The sequence below is a fragment of the Eurytemora carolleeae genome, unplaced genomic scaffold, assembly GCF_000591075.1.
Source record: "Eurytemora carolleeae unplaced genomic scaffold, Eaff_2.0 scaffold555, whole genome shotgun sequence".
NCBI classification, from domain to species: Eukaryota; Metazoa; Arthropoda; class Copepoda; order Calanoida; family Temoridae; genus Eurytemora; species Eurytemora carolleeae.
Genome location: NW_019396468.1, coordinates 69,576 through 88,144, shown reverse-complemented (window position 1 = coordinate 88,144; position 18,569 = coordinate 69,576). Strand labels below are relative to the sequence as shown.

At 32.2% G+C, this 18,569-nt stretch overlaps 2 protein-coding genes across 8 annotated transcripts in view; one reads left to right on the top strand and one right to left on the bottom strand.

Annotated features, from left to right (window-relative positions):
• LOC111703845 (uncharacterized) overlaps positions 1-18,569 on the bottom strand; it is a 32,432-nt gene that overhangs the window by 12,280 nt on the left and 1,583 nt on the right. For 3 of the 7 annotated variants that reach the window (XM_023475918.1, XM_023475917.1, XM_023475911.1), the window contains 9 exons: positions 8,198-8,259; positions 7,221-7,308; positions 6,330-6,404; positions 5,153-5,219; positions 4,853-4,897; positions 3,762-3,853; positions 3,027-3,089; positions 1,732-1,783; positions 686-812 (listed from right to left, as the gene is read on the bottom strand). In XM_023475918.1, coding sequence (XP_023331686.1) covers positions 686-812; positions 1,732-1,783; positions 3,027-3,089; positions 3,762-3,853; positions 4,853-4,897; positions 5,153-5,219; positions 6,330-6,404; positions 7,221-7,308; positions 8,198-8,259 — 671 coding nt within the window. Of the gene's footprint in view, positions 1-685; positions 813-1,731; positions 1,784-3,026; positions 3,090-3,761; positions 3,854-4,787; positions 4,833-4,852; positions 4,898-5,152; positions 5,220-6,329; positions 6,405-7,202; positions 7,309-8,197; positions 8,260-9,973; positions 10,041-10,218; positions 10,264-18,569 lie in introns of those variants that run through there. The other 4 variants (XM_023475915.1, XM_023475913.1, XM_023475912.1 and 1 more) reach the window with 4 other exon arrangements.
• Positions 11,227-18,225, top strand: LOC111703846 (gonadotropin-releasing hormone II receptor). The gene is made up of 10 exons (XM_023475919.1): positions 11,227-12,195; positions 13,670-13,775; positions 14,616-14,743; positions 15,046-15,159; positions 15,221-15,299; positions 15,805-15,881; positions 16,466-16,518; positions 16,601-16,706; positions 16,949-17,077; positions 17,653-18,225. Exons 1-10 carry the CDS (start codon positions 12,023-12,025, stop codon positions 18,032-18,034), a joined length of 1,347 nt encoding a protein of 448 aa, XP_023331687.1. The 5' UTR covers positions 11,227-12,022; the 3' UTR covers positions 18,035-18,225.

Sequence of the window (18,569 nt, the reverse complement as noted above, 5' to 3'; positions counted from 1 at the left end):
GCCGCGTTCGGTATAGATAAAATATACAGGGTGTCCCAATTACCATGGGAATTCAGTGACGAATTCGATATCGTCTTTGTAATGAATTAGGATTGAAATACTTAATTTAAAAAGCCATAATATTATTATGTCTGCTAGAGTTTATTTTATGAAAAGGGTAATTGGCTGTAAAGATGTGTCTATAATGTCTCCGCATAATGAATAGTGAAGACATGACATAGACAAAGAACATGGATGAATTTAAAGGGAAGAACAATACCAATCAATAGCTATTAAGCTATTTACTGAAATTACTCTAATAAGTGAATGGTTCCTTTAAAAATTGTCAATCAAAAATGCATCACATAAAACACCTAGCTCTCTGTATAGGGGTAATGATTTCAGGAAAGGTTCCAAAAGGCTAATTTACTGATTTTAATTGATCCGGAAAAAATGTTAAAACCTTCACTAGGATTCAAACAGGGTTTCACCTTCTGCACGGAATGTATTTTCTTTTTCGCAATTTCGCTCATAAATTGCTTGAGCCTTGTGCAGACTAAAGCGCTGTATTTCACGCTAATGATTTTTTCCAATTTGTTAAAATGTATGGTAGGAAGCGCAAATTGTTGTGGACATAAAACCTTGTCCCGTCTAGTTGTCTTTAGTCAAGACTCAAAACTACATGGTTTATAATTGAAAAATTAACCTGGAAGGCAGATTGGAAAGATGTTTTCCGAATCAAATACTATTTCTTGTTGAAGTTCTATCAGAGCAATATCAGATTGATCTCTCTTCCCCTCCACATACTCAGGATGCAGGATAATTCTAGCAACCTGTACATTACTGCAGTTACACTGTAAACATGGAAACTTGTGCATTACACAGTTATATGCTGTACACGTGGTAATCTGTACATTACTCAGTTATACTGAAGTACATGTAGCAACCTGTACATTACACAGTTACACTCTTGACATAGCAACCTACTTTTGCAGCCTGTACAATACACCATTACAATGCACTCAAAGAAAACTGCACAATATAAAGTTACACTGTACACACAGCAACTTGTAAGTGTACAATGCAAGTTATGATGTACGCATAGCAAATTGTACATTACACAGTTACACTGTACACATAGGAACCTGTACATTACACAGTTACACTTTTGCAACCTGTACAATACACCATTACAATGCACTCATAGAAACCTGCACAATACAAAGTTACACTGTACACATAGCAACTTGTAAGTGTACAATACAAGTTATAATGAACGCATAACAAATTGTACATTACACAGTTACACTATACACATAGCAACCTGTACAAAACACAGTTACACTGTATACATAACAACCTGACAATACTGAATTACACTGTATGCATAGAAACCTGTACATCATACAGCTTTTCTGTACACACAGCCACTTGTACAACCAACAGTTACACTGTACATGTAGCAACCTGTAAATTATTGAGTTATACGGTAGATGTAGCAACCTGTACATTACACGGTTGCAGTATTAATAGTCCATTCTAGGTTTATATAGTCCTGTATTTCTCTCTGTGGTCCGTAATTGTCCTTTCTAGGTTTTTATAGTCCTGTATATTCTCTTTATAGCCCTCTGGCAGTCCCTTCTAGGTCTGTATAGTCCTGTGTTTCTCTGTATGGTCCCCTGGCAGTCCCTTCTAGGTCTGTATAGTTATTTATTACTCTGTATGGTCATGTAAAAGTTAAAAAATGCTAACCTTTTCTGTTCCAGAGGTGTTGGCAACAGACACTTCCAGTATATTCTTTAAACTTAAAAATATTTGAAATAAATAAAAATAAAGTAAAACAAAATAAAAAAGATTAAAATTGAATTTAAAAAAAAATAAAATAAAGAAAAATAAAACAAAATAAATAAAAATAAATTTAAATAAAATAAAAATAAGTCAAAATTAAATAAAAATAAAAGAAAGTTATCCATCTAAGTTTTTCAGGTATTTTTATTTTTGAAATTTTTTTATTTTTGAATTCCATAAAATATTATTAGTATGATTTTAAAAATTGCAACAGAAATATAAACTAGGCAAAGTCATGTGTAAAACAAGGTATCAAATGCAATTTTGGATTTTTAACTTAATTTTAATGATAAAGATTTAAGTTTTTGCGACAAACAGAAATTGTACAGTGAAACCCTTAATAACGAATACATCGAAAGAATTCATCAAATGTCGTATTCTTCACTTTCTGATAATGGAATGTTGCAGATATTTAGTTTTTTAATGAAATGATTATATGGAACTCTTTAAAACTGTTTCCGCATATTCATGGCTATTTATTTATTTTCGTAAATACTGATATTTACGTAATATAGTGTAAAACACATTGAACAATTGTCAAGACGACACTTGATAAATTCTTCCGATGTATTCGTTATTAAGGGTTTCACTGTATAATCACTATCTAATCTGTGCATCCTAATGAAGTAATCCTTTGATATTTCAAACTTAATTTATTTGATGTAAGAGAATGCAAAGCTTGAAATATCTACACCATTTGATTGCTAAGATTAGAATTAGCCAGAATTGGTGACAAAAATTCTATTATTTTCCGAAGGTTTTGAAAATTGTAGAATTGAAATCATAACTTTTTTCAGCCACAAAAAGGTTGTTTGAGCCACAAAAAGGTTATTTGAGTCACAAAAAGGTTATTTGAGTCACAAAAAGGTTATTTGAGCCACAAAAGGGTTATTTGAGCCACTAGAAGGTTATTTGAATCATAACACAAATTCTACTAATTTACTTTTTTTTAATTTTGAGGGGACTTTGCACCCCTATTTCTGTTTACAAATTCAGCGTGTAAATATCGTTTTTTTATTATTTTTTGAATTCTAAGAAAAATAAAGTTTTATTGATCAGAGGCAAACCAAATATAAAAGAAATTGTTAATATTAATCTGCAAGTTCAAAGCAAAAATGAGAAAACATACAATATATTTGTCTTCAAAGGAGCTGTTGCGTTTATTATTATCAATATTATGACTATAAAAAAAGTGTTACCTGAAGTCAAAGATCTTTCCAGATAGCATAACTTTTACAAAATTACCATGATCGTATGTAATCCTTCAAAAAATAAAAGATAATATCTTTTTTAAGGAATTTAGTCTTTGACAAAATCTCTGCTTTTCCAATTTCTATATGTTTGCAACTTAATCAACATCGGCGCGCAACCTTAGATATAATTCAAAATATTAATACTATCAGAGCTGAAAACTTTAGAATGTGATATCCTTAATCCCGATCGGATAATTAATCTGGAGATTAAAAATGAGAGGAGAACAAGCAATATTTAATCTTGAGATTAAGAAAAAGACTGGATTAAGCATTAATCCCGATATCCACCATTGAAAAGTTTCCAGCTCTGATCAAATAATCTAAGCTTGAAATACCAAAGGTTTACACCACCAAGTTGTAAAGATAAATTGTGGCAAAGACTCATTTTTTTTTTAAAAGATAAGTGGACATGTTCTTAAAGAAGCTGAATTTCTTGACGACTGAAAGACAACTCGGATGATTTTTTCTTTGACATAAAGTCGTAGAACTTAGATATTTTAAACTGTTAATTCTGTTAGATCAAATTATCTAAGTTTGAAATAGGAAATTAAGAATTTGAGTGAAGACACATGTGACATATGTTCTTCAAGGAAATGTTGTTCGGGTATTTCTTGAGAATTCGGTGCATGATACTAGAGGTTAACAATACTTTTTTTAAATTAAAACTAAAATGTTTTCTACCTTGATCCTTTGGTTCCTCCTGTGTAGGTAAAGTGTCCGGAAGGTAATTTTTTCCCTGGAACAGAATCGTTCCAGTCACACCCTAGCCCTGTACATAATTGTCTTCGTCATTTATTTTCTTTTTTTGTTGATATTTAAAATAAACATAGGTGAATGTGCGTTTTGTTTCCAAAATGTATCACTATCCACTAATCTCTACTATTTATCTAGTCAATGCACTGAAAATTACGATCAGGCCAGGTATTTGTGGTAACTCACTCACCTAATGAAAAGTTTATGGCCAGCCAAAATAAAAAAAATGCCCATGAAGTATTTATCTACATATTTTATTTTTTGAAGCACTCTATGAAAGCCGAAAGAAATGTAGATACAAAAATTCCGATTTTTAACTTATTTTCTGTATTTGATTAATAGTAAACAAATCCATTAAATTGCTTTTTTGCAATTTACAAAAAAATTCATTGGAAATGATACACAGCGGAGTTATGGACCCTATAAATCTCTGATTGAGCTGCCATAAAGAGAAGATTTTAACATATTCTTTCTATCCCCTCTTTTTAAACAATATTTTAAAGTTATCAATTCTCTGCTGGACAAATAAGGATATCTCATTCCTCCTTGATCGGTTTAATTAAACATGTAGCGACTGTAAAATTATGAACACTTGAAATTGCATGGACCATCCCTTTTCCTGTAAACTTAAGTCCATTTAAAGTACCGGGCCGAATTTTAAGCAGCTAGGTCAAGCTGTACACGACACGCACTGCAAAAGACAAAACGTGACAGTACGCCAAGTTTATTAGCCCCTTCAAGGGAAAAAACAAATCTATAAAATTTAACATGAAATTTAAGAATATTTCTGAAAAAATAATTTTCCGAATTTTTGTTTTCCTACCTTTTAATTTCTTATTACAGAAGCAGCTTGCAGTTGATAAAATATATTTCTAAATCAACATAATTTCATTAATTTCTTATTACAGCAGCTTGCAGTTGATAAAATATATTTCTAAATCAACATAATTTCATTAATTTCTTATTACAAAAGCAGCTTGCAGTGGATAAAATATATTTCTAAATCAACATAATTTCATTAATTTCTTATTACAGAAGCAGCTTGCAGTTGATAAAATATATTTCTAAATCAACATAATTTCATTAATTTCTTATTAAAGAAGCAGCTTGCAGTGGATAAAATATATTTCTAAATCAACATAATTTCATTAATTTACAATCCCATTTTTAATCAAGCTTAAACATTTAAAATTATAAAGTTATTTAGAAGATGTTTAATGAACGGCTTTTGTATAGAAAATTAAAATTAAGATGAATGTTAATTAGAATTTCCGTTCTTTATTTTGAATCTTTAATAAATATTTTAAAATGAATTTAACCTTGTTTATAATAGAACCTAGGCATACAGATTCCAGCCTGTCAGTTGTGATTTTGGGATTCTCAACACTTAAAATGAAATATATATATTAGTATTCCTTGATAGTCTGTCAGAATGTTTGTATACAATAATCAAAACGGCTGAACCGATCAGGCCCAAATTTTGTGTCATTGCCATCAACATTTTAACTACTTTGTTTAAGCAACTCAATATTTCGAATAGTGAATTCTGTTAGATAGAATAATCTAAGTTTGAAATGTTAAAGGTATACACTATCAGGTTGCAAAGATTTAGGCATTAGAATATTTGATTTTGTGGCAAAGACACAATTTCTTTTGGGCTCAGCTTTGTGTTATGCAATAAAACTGTATTTGAGTATGGTAATATGGTAATTAAGTCTATCAATCAATTAAACACTTGATTTTGATATCCAATGTGGGCATTTCTAAATTTGAGGATCAATATTTGATCCCTTGATTTATGTTATCCCTGCAGGGTATGACAGCTGTACGTGAGATAGAAAAGGAATAAAATTTATCCTGTCAAAAATGGAGATCAATGCTTGATCCCGAGATCAATGCTTGATCCCGAGATCAATGCTTGATCCCGAGATCAATGCTTGATCCCGAGATCAATGCTTGATCCCAAGATCAATTCTTGACACCGAGATCAATGCTTGACCCCAAGATCAATGCTTGATCCCGAGATCAAAGCTTGACCCCTAGATCAATGCTTGACCCCGAGATCAATGCTTGATCCTGAGATCAATGCTTGACTTCGAGATCAATGCTTGACCACAAGATCAATGCTTGATCCCGAGATCAATGCTTGATCCCGAAATCAATACTTGATCCTGAGATCAATGCTTGATCCCGAGATCATCCTGAGATCAATGCTTGATCCCGAGATCAATGCTTAATCCCGAGATCAATACTTGATCCCGAGATCAATGCTTGATCCCGAGATCAGTGCTTGATCCTGAGATCAATGCTTGATCCCGAGATCAGTGCTTGATCCTGAGATTCACATCTCCAAAGTTCTTCCATTAGATTACTCAACATATTTGAATAATAAGTAAAGATGGATCATTGAAAAACATTGAAATATACTAATTTGGTGAAAAGTCTCTTCTATTTTTGCACATAGTTCCTTTCAAATTTATAATCATTAAAAATTACACTATGACTGCTAGCCAGGGAACTTTCAGGCATTTTATTACGGTCTCCTTCAAATCCTCGGTGATATTGGTTGAACTAATAATATACTCTTCTTCGATAAAAGTATCTACATGTTTAAAATATACTATAAAATTGTTTAAAGTAATCCTCGCTTGGAAATTTTTGAAATGTTACTAGTTAAGTTCATATTATATAATTATGCATGAACGCATGAGAAGCACAAAATTAGAAGCACAAAAATGGAAGCACTTAAAATTATATTTACAAAATTAGATGCACAAAAATAGAAGCACAAAATTAGAAGTACTTAATTAGAAGCACAAAATTAGAAGCACAAAATTAGAAGCACAAATATAGAAGTACTTAATTAGAAGCACAAAATTAGAAGCACAAAAATGGAAGCACAAAATTATATTTACAAAATTAGATGCACAAAAATAGAAGCACAAAATTAGAAGTACTTAATTAGAAGGACAAAATTAGAAGCACAAAATTAGAAGCACAAATATAGAAGTGAAATTAGAAGTAATTAAAGAAACTTATAATAGGTTTTTATGCTGATACAAGTTTTCCTGATCGCTATGGGAAAACAAGTGACTATGTGTACTTCGAAATTATCTAGTATTTTAATACTTAATTTCAAAAGAAAAATGGCTGTGTTGCTATTCATAAAATTTGAAGGATTGTCTGGTAAAAATTCTGTAGACTTTAGACTTTGTCAGTATATATAAATTTTCTCATTTTATAGTAAACAATTATGGAATCAGAACAAAAGCAAAAAATGCAATACCAAGAAGTGTTAAAGTAATATCTCAGAGGAGATTTCTACCTGCCAGCGTATCTATATATATATTATCTTTGAATATAACGTACTGCCTCAAAGAAAAGTTCCTAAATGTAAAATTTTTACAGATTTCTTGATCAGGTCGTATTAAAGGTGAACACTGGCAGTCTCCCGCTGAACTTGTGCTAGAGTTTCCTGTAATATATAAATTAATATGGTCAAAACCAAGAAATCTGCCATTCCTTAAAGTGAGTGTTCGCGAAAAATGAAAGGGGGTATAGGCGTAATGCGATAAAAAGCGCTTTTGATCGCTACTAATCTTACTTCTATCTGTTGCGTCTATAAGGAGAAAATTGTTAAAAACTACTCACACCAAAGAACGCAGCGTCCATACAAATTCGGAAAGATGCAACATTCAACTACAGGGTGTCCCAAAAAACATGGGAATTCAGTGACGAATTCGATATCGCCTTTGTTATACATTAGCATTGTAATACCTAATTTCAAAAGCCATAATATTATTATGTCTGCTAGAGTTTATTTTATGAAAACGGTAAATGGCTGTAAAGATGTGTCTATAATGTCTCCGCAAGATGAACAGTGAAGACGGACAAGTTTACTCTGTTTGTATACTATAATTTTCTTGTTTTACTAAGAACAACCGTATGCAGTCAAAACATAAACAAACAAAATGTAAACATAGCAGACGAAACTCTTACAGATTACAGCTTTCTCAGTAGGTATCACTATACTAAATCAAAGAATTTTTAAAAAGACGATATCGAATTCGTCACTGAATTCCCATGTTTATTGGGACACCCTGTAGGATCGTAAACAAATCAATTTAATTCCAAACAAATCATTCAGATATTACAAACAGTAGTTATCGAACAAAATAAAAATACTTCTTTAAAAATTTTAAATTGCAGCATTAACTTTTTAAGAAAAATTTGCGCTAACGTTTAAAGTACTGATAATAATGTTTAAAAAATTAACAATATTTCCCAATTGAAATCCCTTGCTCCCCTCTTTACTTCGTTTAAAAATACAATTCATATCAAAATTTAATTTTTCCCTAACTTACCTTTTTTAGCAAAACATTGTGAAAATGTTGACAATATTAGCAGAAGATGAAGAAAACACGTTCTAAACAGAATTTGTTGTTGATGTTATATATATCTAAACTGCAGTAAAAATATAATTTCTTTTCTACTTCAACCCTTCAAGGTTTGTAAGAAAAGTATTGTATATTTAATGTGATTTCTGCTGACTTGTGTAATTGTAAGCATTTCGATCCAGTCTACCACCAATGGAAAAGCGTTTTGCTCGACACTGGTTGATGTTAACCCCGATTTATGACGAAAAGGACGAAAGCACGATTTTACGAAAATGATGGGTTTTTTTTTCGAAAAAATCTCGTTAAATAACGGATATATTTCATTTTCTAGTAAAAACCCTGTAAATATTTTTTAAGAAAAGGGTTAGATCCCGGCCTTTATATATTCTTTGATCAAAATACAAAACCACTTAAGACTGGCTTAAAACCTCTGTTTTTATAAGTAGTTTATTTAAAGGTGATTTTTAAGGATGGTTTAAGTCTCTTTGTAGGGTGAACTATGTAAATCCAATGATTACATGAGGCGTATCCACAGGGTGGCTATGGGAGCCTATCTCCCCCTGGATAAGTGAAACATATGTGGTTGAGGGGGGGGGTCCCTTAGACAAATCCTGTTTACACCCCTGAATGTGTACTCTTTTCTGCGTATATTTGTTTTGTTTATCTCATGATTAAGTGCAGCTCAAGGAGTATGCAGAGAAGAGAGATACAACTGACGCGGCCCGCCCTACCATATGATTATACTAGGGAGTAAGGAAGAGAAGGGAGATACAACTGACGAGGCCCGCCCTACCATATGATTATACCAGAGAGTAAGGAATAGAAGGGAGATACAACTGACACGGCCCGCCCAACCATATGATTATACCAGGGAGTAAGGAATAGAAGGGAGATACAACTGACGAGGCCCGCCCTACCATATGATTATACCAGGGAGTAAGAAATAGAAGAGAGATACAACTGACGCGGCCCGCCCTACTATATGATGCTTTGCAGACGGATACTTCATTTGAAATACGAATAACCTATTCTGAATATTTCTTATACAAATGGAGTACCGTCTGCAAAGCATGTATAATCATATTGTTGGGCAGGCCGCGTCAGTTGTATCTCCCTTCTATTCCATACTCCTTGGTGCAGCAACAGATATTGATTGTTGAAAAGATTGAGAGCTTCTTCTTTGAGGACACAGATTACAAAAATAGGACAAGAAAGGATGAATTGAACTATCTCAAAAATCGTCTTCATATTTTCTTTGTTAAACACAACTGAAAAAGTAGAACAAAATTTGGAATCTGCTTTTTATATATTTTTTTTTCTTTAATTACAAACATTTTCTTGAACCGACGACTGTATAGTTAATACGATATTAATTAAATCTGGGTTAAAGGGAATTTTTATTCATAGTAGATAATTAAATTAAAATTAGAAATTTAATTTAAAAAAACCTTTTGTTAAAAATAACTTTTCCAAAATGTATAAAATTTGAATCCGTTTTTTGATAGGATGTATACCTACAATAGGATTGGCTTCAAAATATCTAGTTATTATTTGAACATCCTACTCTTGGGATTTTTTAAAACTATCATCTTAAAAATTAATTTAACTTAAGTTCACTAAGAACTGCACAAACAGGGGTTACCCTCAAAGCAAATATTAAATTAAATGATAATCAAGGAAGTAACATTGTGACTAAAGTGACTACAGACGTATTTGACTCATGAATTGACTCCAAGAGCTTACCGTGTCGATTCACAACGGTACCCTTTACAAACAATCAGAATGATCATCGTCGATATGCTCTATTTTAAAAAATTATAAATTCTGAAACTGCTTCTGCTTTATAAATACTTTTATAGATGTTCCACAATAAGCAATTATCAATTTTCATAAAAAAAATCGGACATGATCTCTTTCACTGGAGGGTCACTTTAAACTACATAAACATTCCCTTAAATCAGATAATTAACATAGATTAATTTTCTAACCTTTTCATCACTATATAGTTTATACCTTGTTCATAGACTGTTGAAGATTCTAAACAATAAGATTAAACAATGGTGTTTTTCTTTCAAAATAATTAGTTACACGTATAAGGTTTCAATCGTATACAATAACTAGCTTGGGAACCCAGCGTGGACAAGGGGAGTCATAGTTAGTTCACCGTTTTCACGCCCCTTGTAAATTACGATGTTAGCTATTTTTCCCGATAAAATTCGACTGACTCATTTGAGAATTTCCGAACAAGCTAAGAACATTCCTGTGGCTCTTCCGAGTTTCCCAGTCAAAATTAGAGGCAAATCGGTCCAGGGGTACCTGAGTTATGATAGGAAAAACAAACACACGAAAACTGACAGAAAAATAGAGATTACAACATTTTATTCATAGAAGATTATGCTAAGGGAGAGGGAGACGGGCTTTATGTACATTTTATAAGGATTTAAATAAACAATAGTCCGGCCAACTATGTTTAGAATTATTCCTGCCTTTGTTTACAATCTTTGCTATTTTTGATAAAACTATAGTTTCTAGCAGTCCTCATGCTTACTTAAAGTGTACATAACACCCCCTCCCCCAAAACCTTCAATATAAGCACATTGAACATCAGTCAAATCATCAATAATGTTTGTTTTTATTCAACTAGATCTGGGCCGTACATCTACTTTATTTAGATAAATGAATGAAACATAATAATTTTGCCAAAAATAGAATAAAAATACTGTACACTGAACAGTAAAAAGAGTAAATTGTCCTCCTTGCTACTGTACACTTACAGTACGAAGGGATAATTGTCCGCCTTGATACTGTACACTGTACAGTACGAAGGGAAAATTGTCCGCCTTGATACTGTACGCTATACACTACGAATGGATAATTGTCCGCCTTGATACTGTACGCTGTGCAATACGGAGGGAAAATTGTCCGCCTTGATACTGTACACTGTACAGTGCTAAGGGATAATTTTTTGCCTTGATACTTGTCACTTTAAAGTACGTAGGGATAATTGTCCCTTGATACTGTACACTGTGCAGTACCAAGTAATAATTTTCTGCCTTGATAATGTACACTGAAAATTACCAAGGGGTAATTGTCCGCATAATTAATGTACAGTACCAAGTAGTAATTATCCGCCTTGATACTGTACACTGTAAACATCCTCCTTTTTAGTGTACAGTACCAAGAGTTTAATATCCGCCTTATTACTGTACAGTACTAAGAGTTTTATATCCGCCTTATTACTGTACAGTACCAAGAGTTTAATATCCGTCTTATTACTGTACAGTACCAAGAGTTTAATATCCGCCTTAATACTGTACATTACCAAGAGTGTAATATACGCCTTATTACTGTACATTACCAAGAGTTTAATATCCTCCTTATTACTGTACATTACCAAGAGGTAAATATCCGCCTTATTACTGTACAGTACCAAGAGGTAAATATCCGCCTTATTACTCTACAGTACCAAGAGTTTAATATCCTCCTTATTACTGTACATTACCAAGAGGTAAATATCCGTCTTATTACTCTACAGTACCAAGATTTTATTATCCGCCTTATTAATGTACATTACCAAGAGGTAAATGTTCACCACATTACTGTACAGTACCAGTAGCTATTTGGTTGGACTAAGTGCGGAGAAATTGTAAGAGAAGATAAAGAGAAGAGGAGGAGGAGGAGGAGGACTAAAGAGAAGTATATATTTACTGGTTCTTATCAGAATACCCGTCAGTTTATAATCAACAACTTGATACAGAGGCATCTTCCTGCAGTCTATACTCTTATACCAAGATGGAGACTATGGAGAACAGTTCCGAGTTCAACGTAACAATGGACTTGAACCTGACCAACACAAACTTCACGCTGCCTGAGGACATGGTGTTTGGCGAGGCCCACGTCTACTCGATGATTGCCTACTCGATTCTCTTCATAATTGGGTTCTACGCTAACAGCACTTCACTCAAGTAAATAATCATAATAATAATAATCATAATATCTGAAGTGAAAATTGACAAACTATTCATCGATTTAAGTTTAAATAAATTATTTTCGCTTATTTTACTTTTAAATATTTTTTTGAATCAGATTTTCTTTAATCCCCATGTCTTTGGAACCTGATGGTGTAAAATTTCATACCTCGATTATTTGATCTAACACAATTCTTAGTTTACAATATCTGATGTTTCCCAGTTTTATATTTGTAAAGTCTTATATTTTGTTGAATCAAGTATATTGTTATTGATCTGAAAAACTAGGGATGATTAGTTGGCTATATATCTCATATTCTCATGTTTTCCTATTTCGATGAAAACAGCTGAAAAAGATTTTATTTTTGCAATATCTCGGTAACAGAATCTGCAATAACTTTTGAAGTAAAAGTTTTACCTTAAAAGATAAAAATTCACTTGAATTTTCTGAATGCATTATTTTATTTTTATGAAAATCTTAAGAAATATCAAAAATCACCTTTCATCTTTAGTCTGTCGTAAAAATGAAAACAATTAACGCAACTTATTTATTTTGTTATATTATAAATTTGTATTTTAAAACTGACATTTTTTAAAAAAAGTTGAAAAGTAAATAGAAATACTTACTTTTACTGAAACTATAGTTTGGTAACTTATTTAATCACTTATTAAGTCTAAAAGGGGGGAGAAAGGGGAATATGTCTCATGTTCAATTTACTATTTAAAGTCATAACCGAAGTCTATTCCATAGTTTTTTTTGCTCTCACTGCATGTAAACTTAAAGGGAGTGTTCGCTAATAATGAAAGGTATAGGCTTACGTCGAAAAGTTATCGATGGTGATCACTATTAATCTTTCTTCTATCTGTTAAAACGACTTGTACCAAAGAACGTAGCTTCCATACAAATTCAGAAAGTTGCAACATTCGACTGGGATCGTATAATAATCTATTTAATACCAAAAAATCATTCAGATATTACACATTTTAATAATCGATAATTTTTCGAGGCATTTGTATAAAGTTTATATTACATAATATTTTAATTTTAGTTACTTTTTAAACATTTTTTTCTGTTTCGAGGATTTTTGATAATGAAGACGAAATGAAAACAAGTTGTAAGCTAAATATTATTTTTTTTTTTAAATCAAAAATATAATGAAATATCAATTATATACGAATGCGTCGAAAAATTATCGATGATGATAGGTTGCAATATCTAAACGATTTTTTTGGAATTAGATAAATTACGATCCGAGTCGAATGTTGCAATTTTCTGAATTTGTATGGGCGCTTAGGTTCTTCGGTATGAGTCGTTTTTAACAATTTTCTCCTTATTGACGCAACAGATAGAAGAAAGACTAAGCGATCACCATCGATAATTTTTCGACCTGAGCCAACATTCCATTTCATGTTTTCGCGAACATTTCCTTTCAGACGTGTTCCGCATCTCATTTGAATCAATATTTGTCAGGCATTTCTTGCATGTTCGGTACATCCAGCGGAAAGCAACTAGAATCAATCTTCTCTTCATCCATCTGTGTATCTCAGATCTGCTGGTCATCTGTCTGGAAATACCGGTAAGAAATTCATTTATCAACTGGGTTGTGAAGCCAGCTGGGTCAACATTGTTTTATCCCACTGTTTACCCGCTCTTAGTCGCAAATTACGATTTTATAAAAGTGGACTGGACCCACTCAACTTAAAACTTTAAATCAAGCTAAGAACATTTCTGTGGTCCTACTAACATTTCTGGTTCTGACTGTATTTATGAAATTAAGCAGTCTATTCTACGGTTTTCTGGTTCTGACTGTATTTATAAAATTAAGCAGTCTATTCTACGGTTTTCTTGTTCGGACTGTATTTATGAAATTAAGCAGTCTATTCTACGGTTTTCTGGTTCGGACTGTATTTATGAAATTAAGCAGTCTATTCTACGGATTTCTGGTTCGGACTGTATTCATGAAATTATGCAGTCATTTCTACTGTTTTCTGGTTCGGACTTTATCTATATATAAATTTGCCTTGTCTGTTTGTTTGTATCCAATAAACGTCAAAACGGCTGAACCGATCGGGCCCAAATTTTTTGTGGTACACCACGTGACCACAGGGAAGGTTTATGAATGATAAAAAAATGTGTTTTAAAGGTTTTTAATTTTGTATAAAAATTTAAATTCTTGAAAATCCGCGAATTTTTTTTTAAAAATCCGCAAATTTTTTTTTCTTTGTTTTAAAATGTAAACAAAAAGAACATGTGCACAATTTAAATAGAAGATGGGCGCGAAGCGCCCTAAAAGCCTAGTTTAAAAAATTTCATTTATAACTCTAACAGGTATGAAATGGACCCTACTTATGTTAACAAGGCTTAATTTTCATTGAATCTGGAATATTGACTCAAAGCTCATAATTTATGAATTCAGATCAGCTTTGGCTGGGCTGCTACGGTGTCCTGGTGGGCTGATGACGTCACATGCCGATTGGTCGTGTTTGCCCGCATCATTGGCTTCTACCTCTCATCCTTTATTCTCATCATAGTTTCATACGACAGGTAGGAATACACTTTTAGGACATTTTTTCATTTATAATTTACTTGAGTCTTTTTCACAAACTCTGAATTTTTAATCCCTATATCTTTCCAAACCAAAGTCGTAGACATTAGATATTTCAAAATAGGAATTCTGTTAGAACAAACATTATAAGTTTGAAATATCACAGGGTTAAACCATACGGTTCCAAAGATATAAGGATTAGCAGATTTGAATGTGTGGCCAAGACTAAAATCCTTCTTTTGAAATAAATATTTCATTATTCAACTATTTACAATTTCTAATTATAGTTTGAATTTCCTAGGTTCAATGCGATTGTCCGACCTATTTCTAACAGATTGAAGACAAAACTGATCAAAAACCTTCTTATTGCCTCCTACATCATGGCTCCTCTCTGCGCTCTGCCGCAAATATTTAGGTAAAATTTCTAAATTTGCAATTTTATGGAAAACAAAATTTAAATATTTTTTTCTGTTTAGATTTTCCAAAAAACCGCATCCATCATTGAACGATTATTATCAGTGCACCACAATCGGAAACTATGAAACAGAAGAAATGGTAAGTTTATCAAAAATAACTAATTTTTTTTTTAACAATACAAGGTGAATACTATAAATAATCATTTTATATTACATATTATCAGTATTATTCATGCTATACTTTTCATTTTGTAGTGTTTCTCATCCTGAGCAAACATTCTTGGACATTTTTTAATTCTTTCTCGACACCTCTAATTTTTTGCCTAAGGAGCTGAGTTCTTGTCAAAAACTAAAATTTTCTTAGCTCTATATCTTTGCAACCTGATATCGTTAACCTTTGATATTCAAAAATTAGATTATTTGATCTACCAGAATTAATAGCTTGACATAACAAAATAGGTATACGACATCAGGTTGCAAATATATAGGGATAACAAGATTAGAGTGTGTGGCAAGAATGCAGTTTTTTTATTTATTCAATTTTTTTTAATACACTGTATATACCCACGCTCACAGTTTACTTATAGAAGTAAACAACAAACCGATCTATGTTAATCTTGTTTATGTTAATTTTCCATTTTTAGGATCTTGCGTACTTCATGTACTTCTTCACCATGTCCTGGCTCCTGCCCCTCACCGTCATGGTCTATTGCTATATCAGGTATTTTAATTTGCCTCGTCAATTCATTCCTGTGCAGCTACGTAAAAGAGACGATTGCAGTTTTTCATTGGAAACCAAGCGTTATTTTATCCCATCTAAGATATGTTCATGAAATTGAGCCACAAACTTTGATTTTCTAATCCCTTTACCTTTGCAACCCAATGTTGTTGACCTTAGGTTCTTCAAGTTATAAATTCTGTTAGATTAAAAAATTTGAAATATCAGAGGCCGAATTTAAAGAATTTGAGCCATGGCTTAAATCCGCCAAAACCCGGTTTAAATTATGCGCCGGCTTAAATCTTGTAACATTTGATACAATTTTAAGTGAAACAAAACATATTTAAGCCGTGGCTTAAATTTAAGCCGCCGCTCAAATTCTTGAAATTCGGCTTCCGGTTGCATATATAGGAATTATAAAATTTGAATTTTTGGCAGACTCGATTTCTTTTGATTTAAAGTGTTTCTGCGGATTGTATAAATTAACTTGTCAAAAAACAATAGTTTAATCTTAAGATGAAAATATTTTTTTCAAAAATGTGCACAGTGGTACAGATAATGATTTTTAACATCAATAAATTGTCTAGAATCATTATGACTGTTTGGACTCGAGCTACCAACCCTACACTTCAAACATCAGGTAAATCAACTTTTACATGTCATACAACTCATGACATAAAGTTTTATTTTCTAAATTTAAAAGATATTTAATTTTGTTTTAGTGAACACTTCGATTGAGAAAGCAAAGGTGAAGACGATAAAGATGACCGGAACTCTAGTTCTTGGATTTATTCTCTGCTGGTCACCATACAACATCATGGCACTGTGGTTAGTGTACAATTAATGTTAAAAATATACATCAAACCTTCAATTATTGAAAATGTTTTGGATTTCCTTGATTGTCGAAACTTGTTAACAAATTATCAAGTTATAACTTCATCTTTACTCAAAATGGTTTACAGGAAACCTTTCAAGAATTTCTAATGGAATACAAATTTCGGTTTATTGACGAAACCAATTGACCATAGATTAATCTGATTAAACTAATATAATCCAAGTTGTATGATTAGGTTCCGGTTTGACCCCGAATCCGCCAACTCTGTAGATTTCCGAGTTCAGAAACTGCTCTGGGTTTTTGCGTCCGCCAACAACTGCTTTAATCCAATTCTCTACGGAATATTTGGATACGGCTCAACCAGGTATTGATGAGAACTGATTCAAATCTATATAATAAAGCTCTTCGCTCATCAAACATGTATATCTATATATAAAGTTGAAATCCCTGTTTGTCTGTCTGTCTGGGTGTCTTTTTTTTCTGATCATAACTCAAGAACCCTTTGGCCGATTTGCCTCAAGTTTTGATTGGGTAACTCGAGAGAAAAATGGGATTCTATGTTGACTGGATCGACTTTAATAACGGTAAAATTGTTAAAGTGCGGGTAAACGGCAGGTGTAACTTTTAGTAATCTTGGCAGCGCTGGGTTCACAAGCTAGGATGTTTTTAAAAATACATTCAAATCATGTGCTGAATATTTTTTCATTTATATAAATGGACATTTATGTTAGTTTTTGCCTGCCCAACAAAATTGTCAGAATCATTTTTGTGAAACCCCTTAGGTACCTGGGGATAACAAAGGCTAAAACAATCAAATTTTTTTTTAATCAGATTTTTTTCAGAATCCGAATTTAAAAAAATCCATGGACACTTGAGCTAGTATGATATATTTTCATAAAAATAAATAAGCTAATTATACATATTTCTATATTTTTCTAGAAAAAGTGGGAGACCCCGGGCAATAACTGAAACAGGAATAGTAAGAAGTCCTGTCACCCTAGCACGAAAAACCTTAAATGAAACGGAATTGACACCTCGGATTAAATCCTACTCCAAATCCGGATCTAGCTCTAAACCCGGCTCCAGCACTAAAACCGGCTCCAACCCTGAAACCGGCACTAGAAAGATTTCTCAAACTTCCGTCTCCTTCGGAACCTGTAACTCAACCTTCATCTCCCACCCTAGCAGGGCCGAGAGCAGTCCCCCCAGGGGGAACAGGTTCAAGTGTGTTAAAAAGCACTCTGTACGTGTTCAATACACTAACACGAAGTTCTACGTCCAGTCGGGGAAAGGGACATACGCTGAGACTGACAATCTCTAAATTCAATTCAAAACTGATATAAAATCTATTTTAAATATGTTGGGTTTATATCATATTATATATGTATTATGTATGTTGTGTTTTAATTCGTTTAAATTTGAATTTGTTTTCAATGAACTGTAAAATATTCAAAGAGCTTAGAATAAAAGAGTTTTAAGTTTCATTAAAACTTAAGACTCAAGTCTTAAGAAAATAGTCAACATTTTGTAAACTAAGAAATAAATATTCTAGTTTTTTATATAATTAAATAAATGTAAAATGTTCTGTTTTGTAAAAAGTTGTCAGTTAATTAATAAATATTTATGTTTATTATATAAAAATAAAAAAATATTTTTAATTTAGAAGAGAAAAGAAATGCTTTTATTCATGTTTATCATGGAATTTTCTTTAAATAAGTCTGAATTTGGAATAAAAATAAAAAAATTAAAAAAACATTCTCTATGCTTTTTCATTTCTCACAGTCGCTCATAATTTAGTTAGGAACACTCTATTCTCCGTTCTTTTAATGTTTCTATCTTTTTCATTTTCTTAGTCG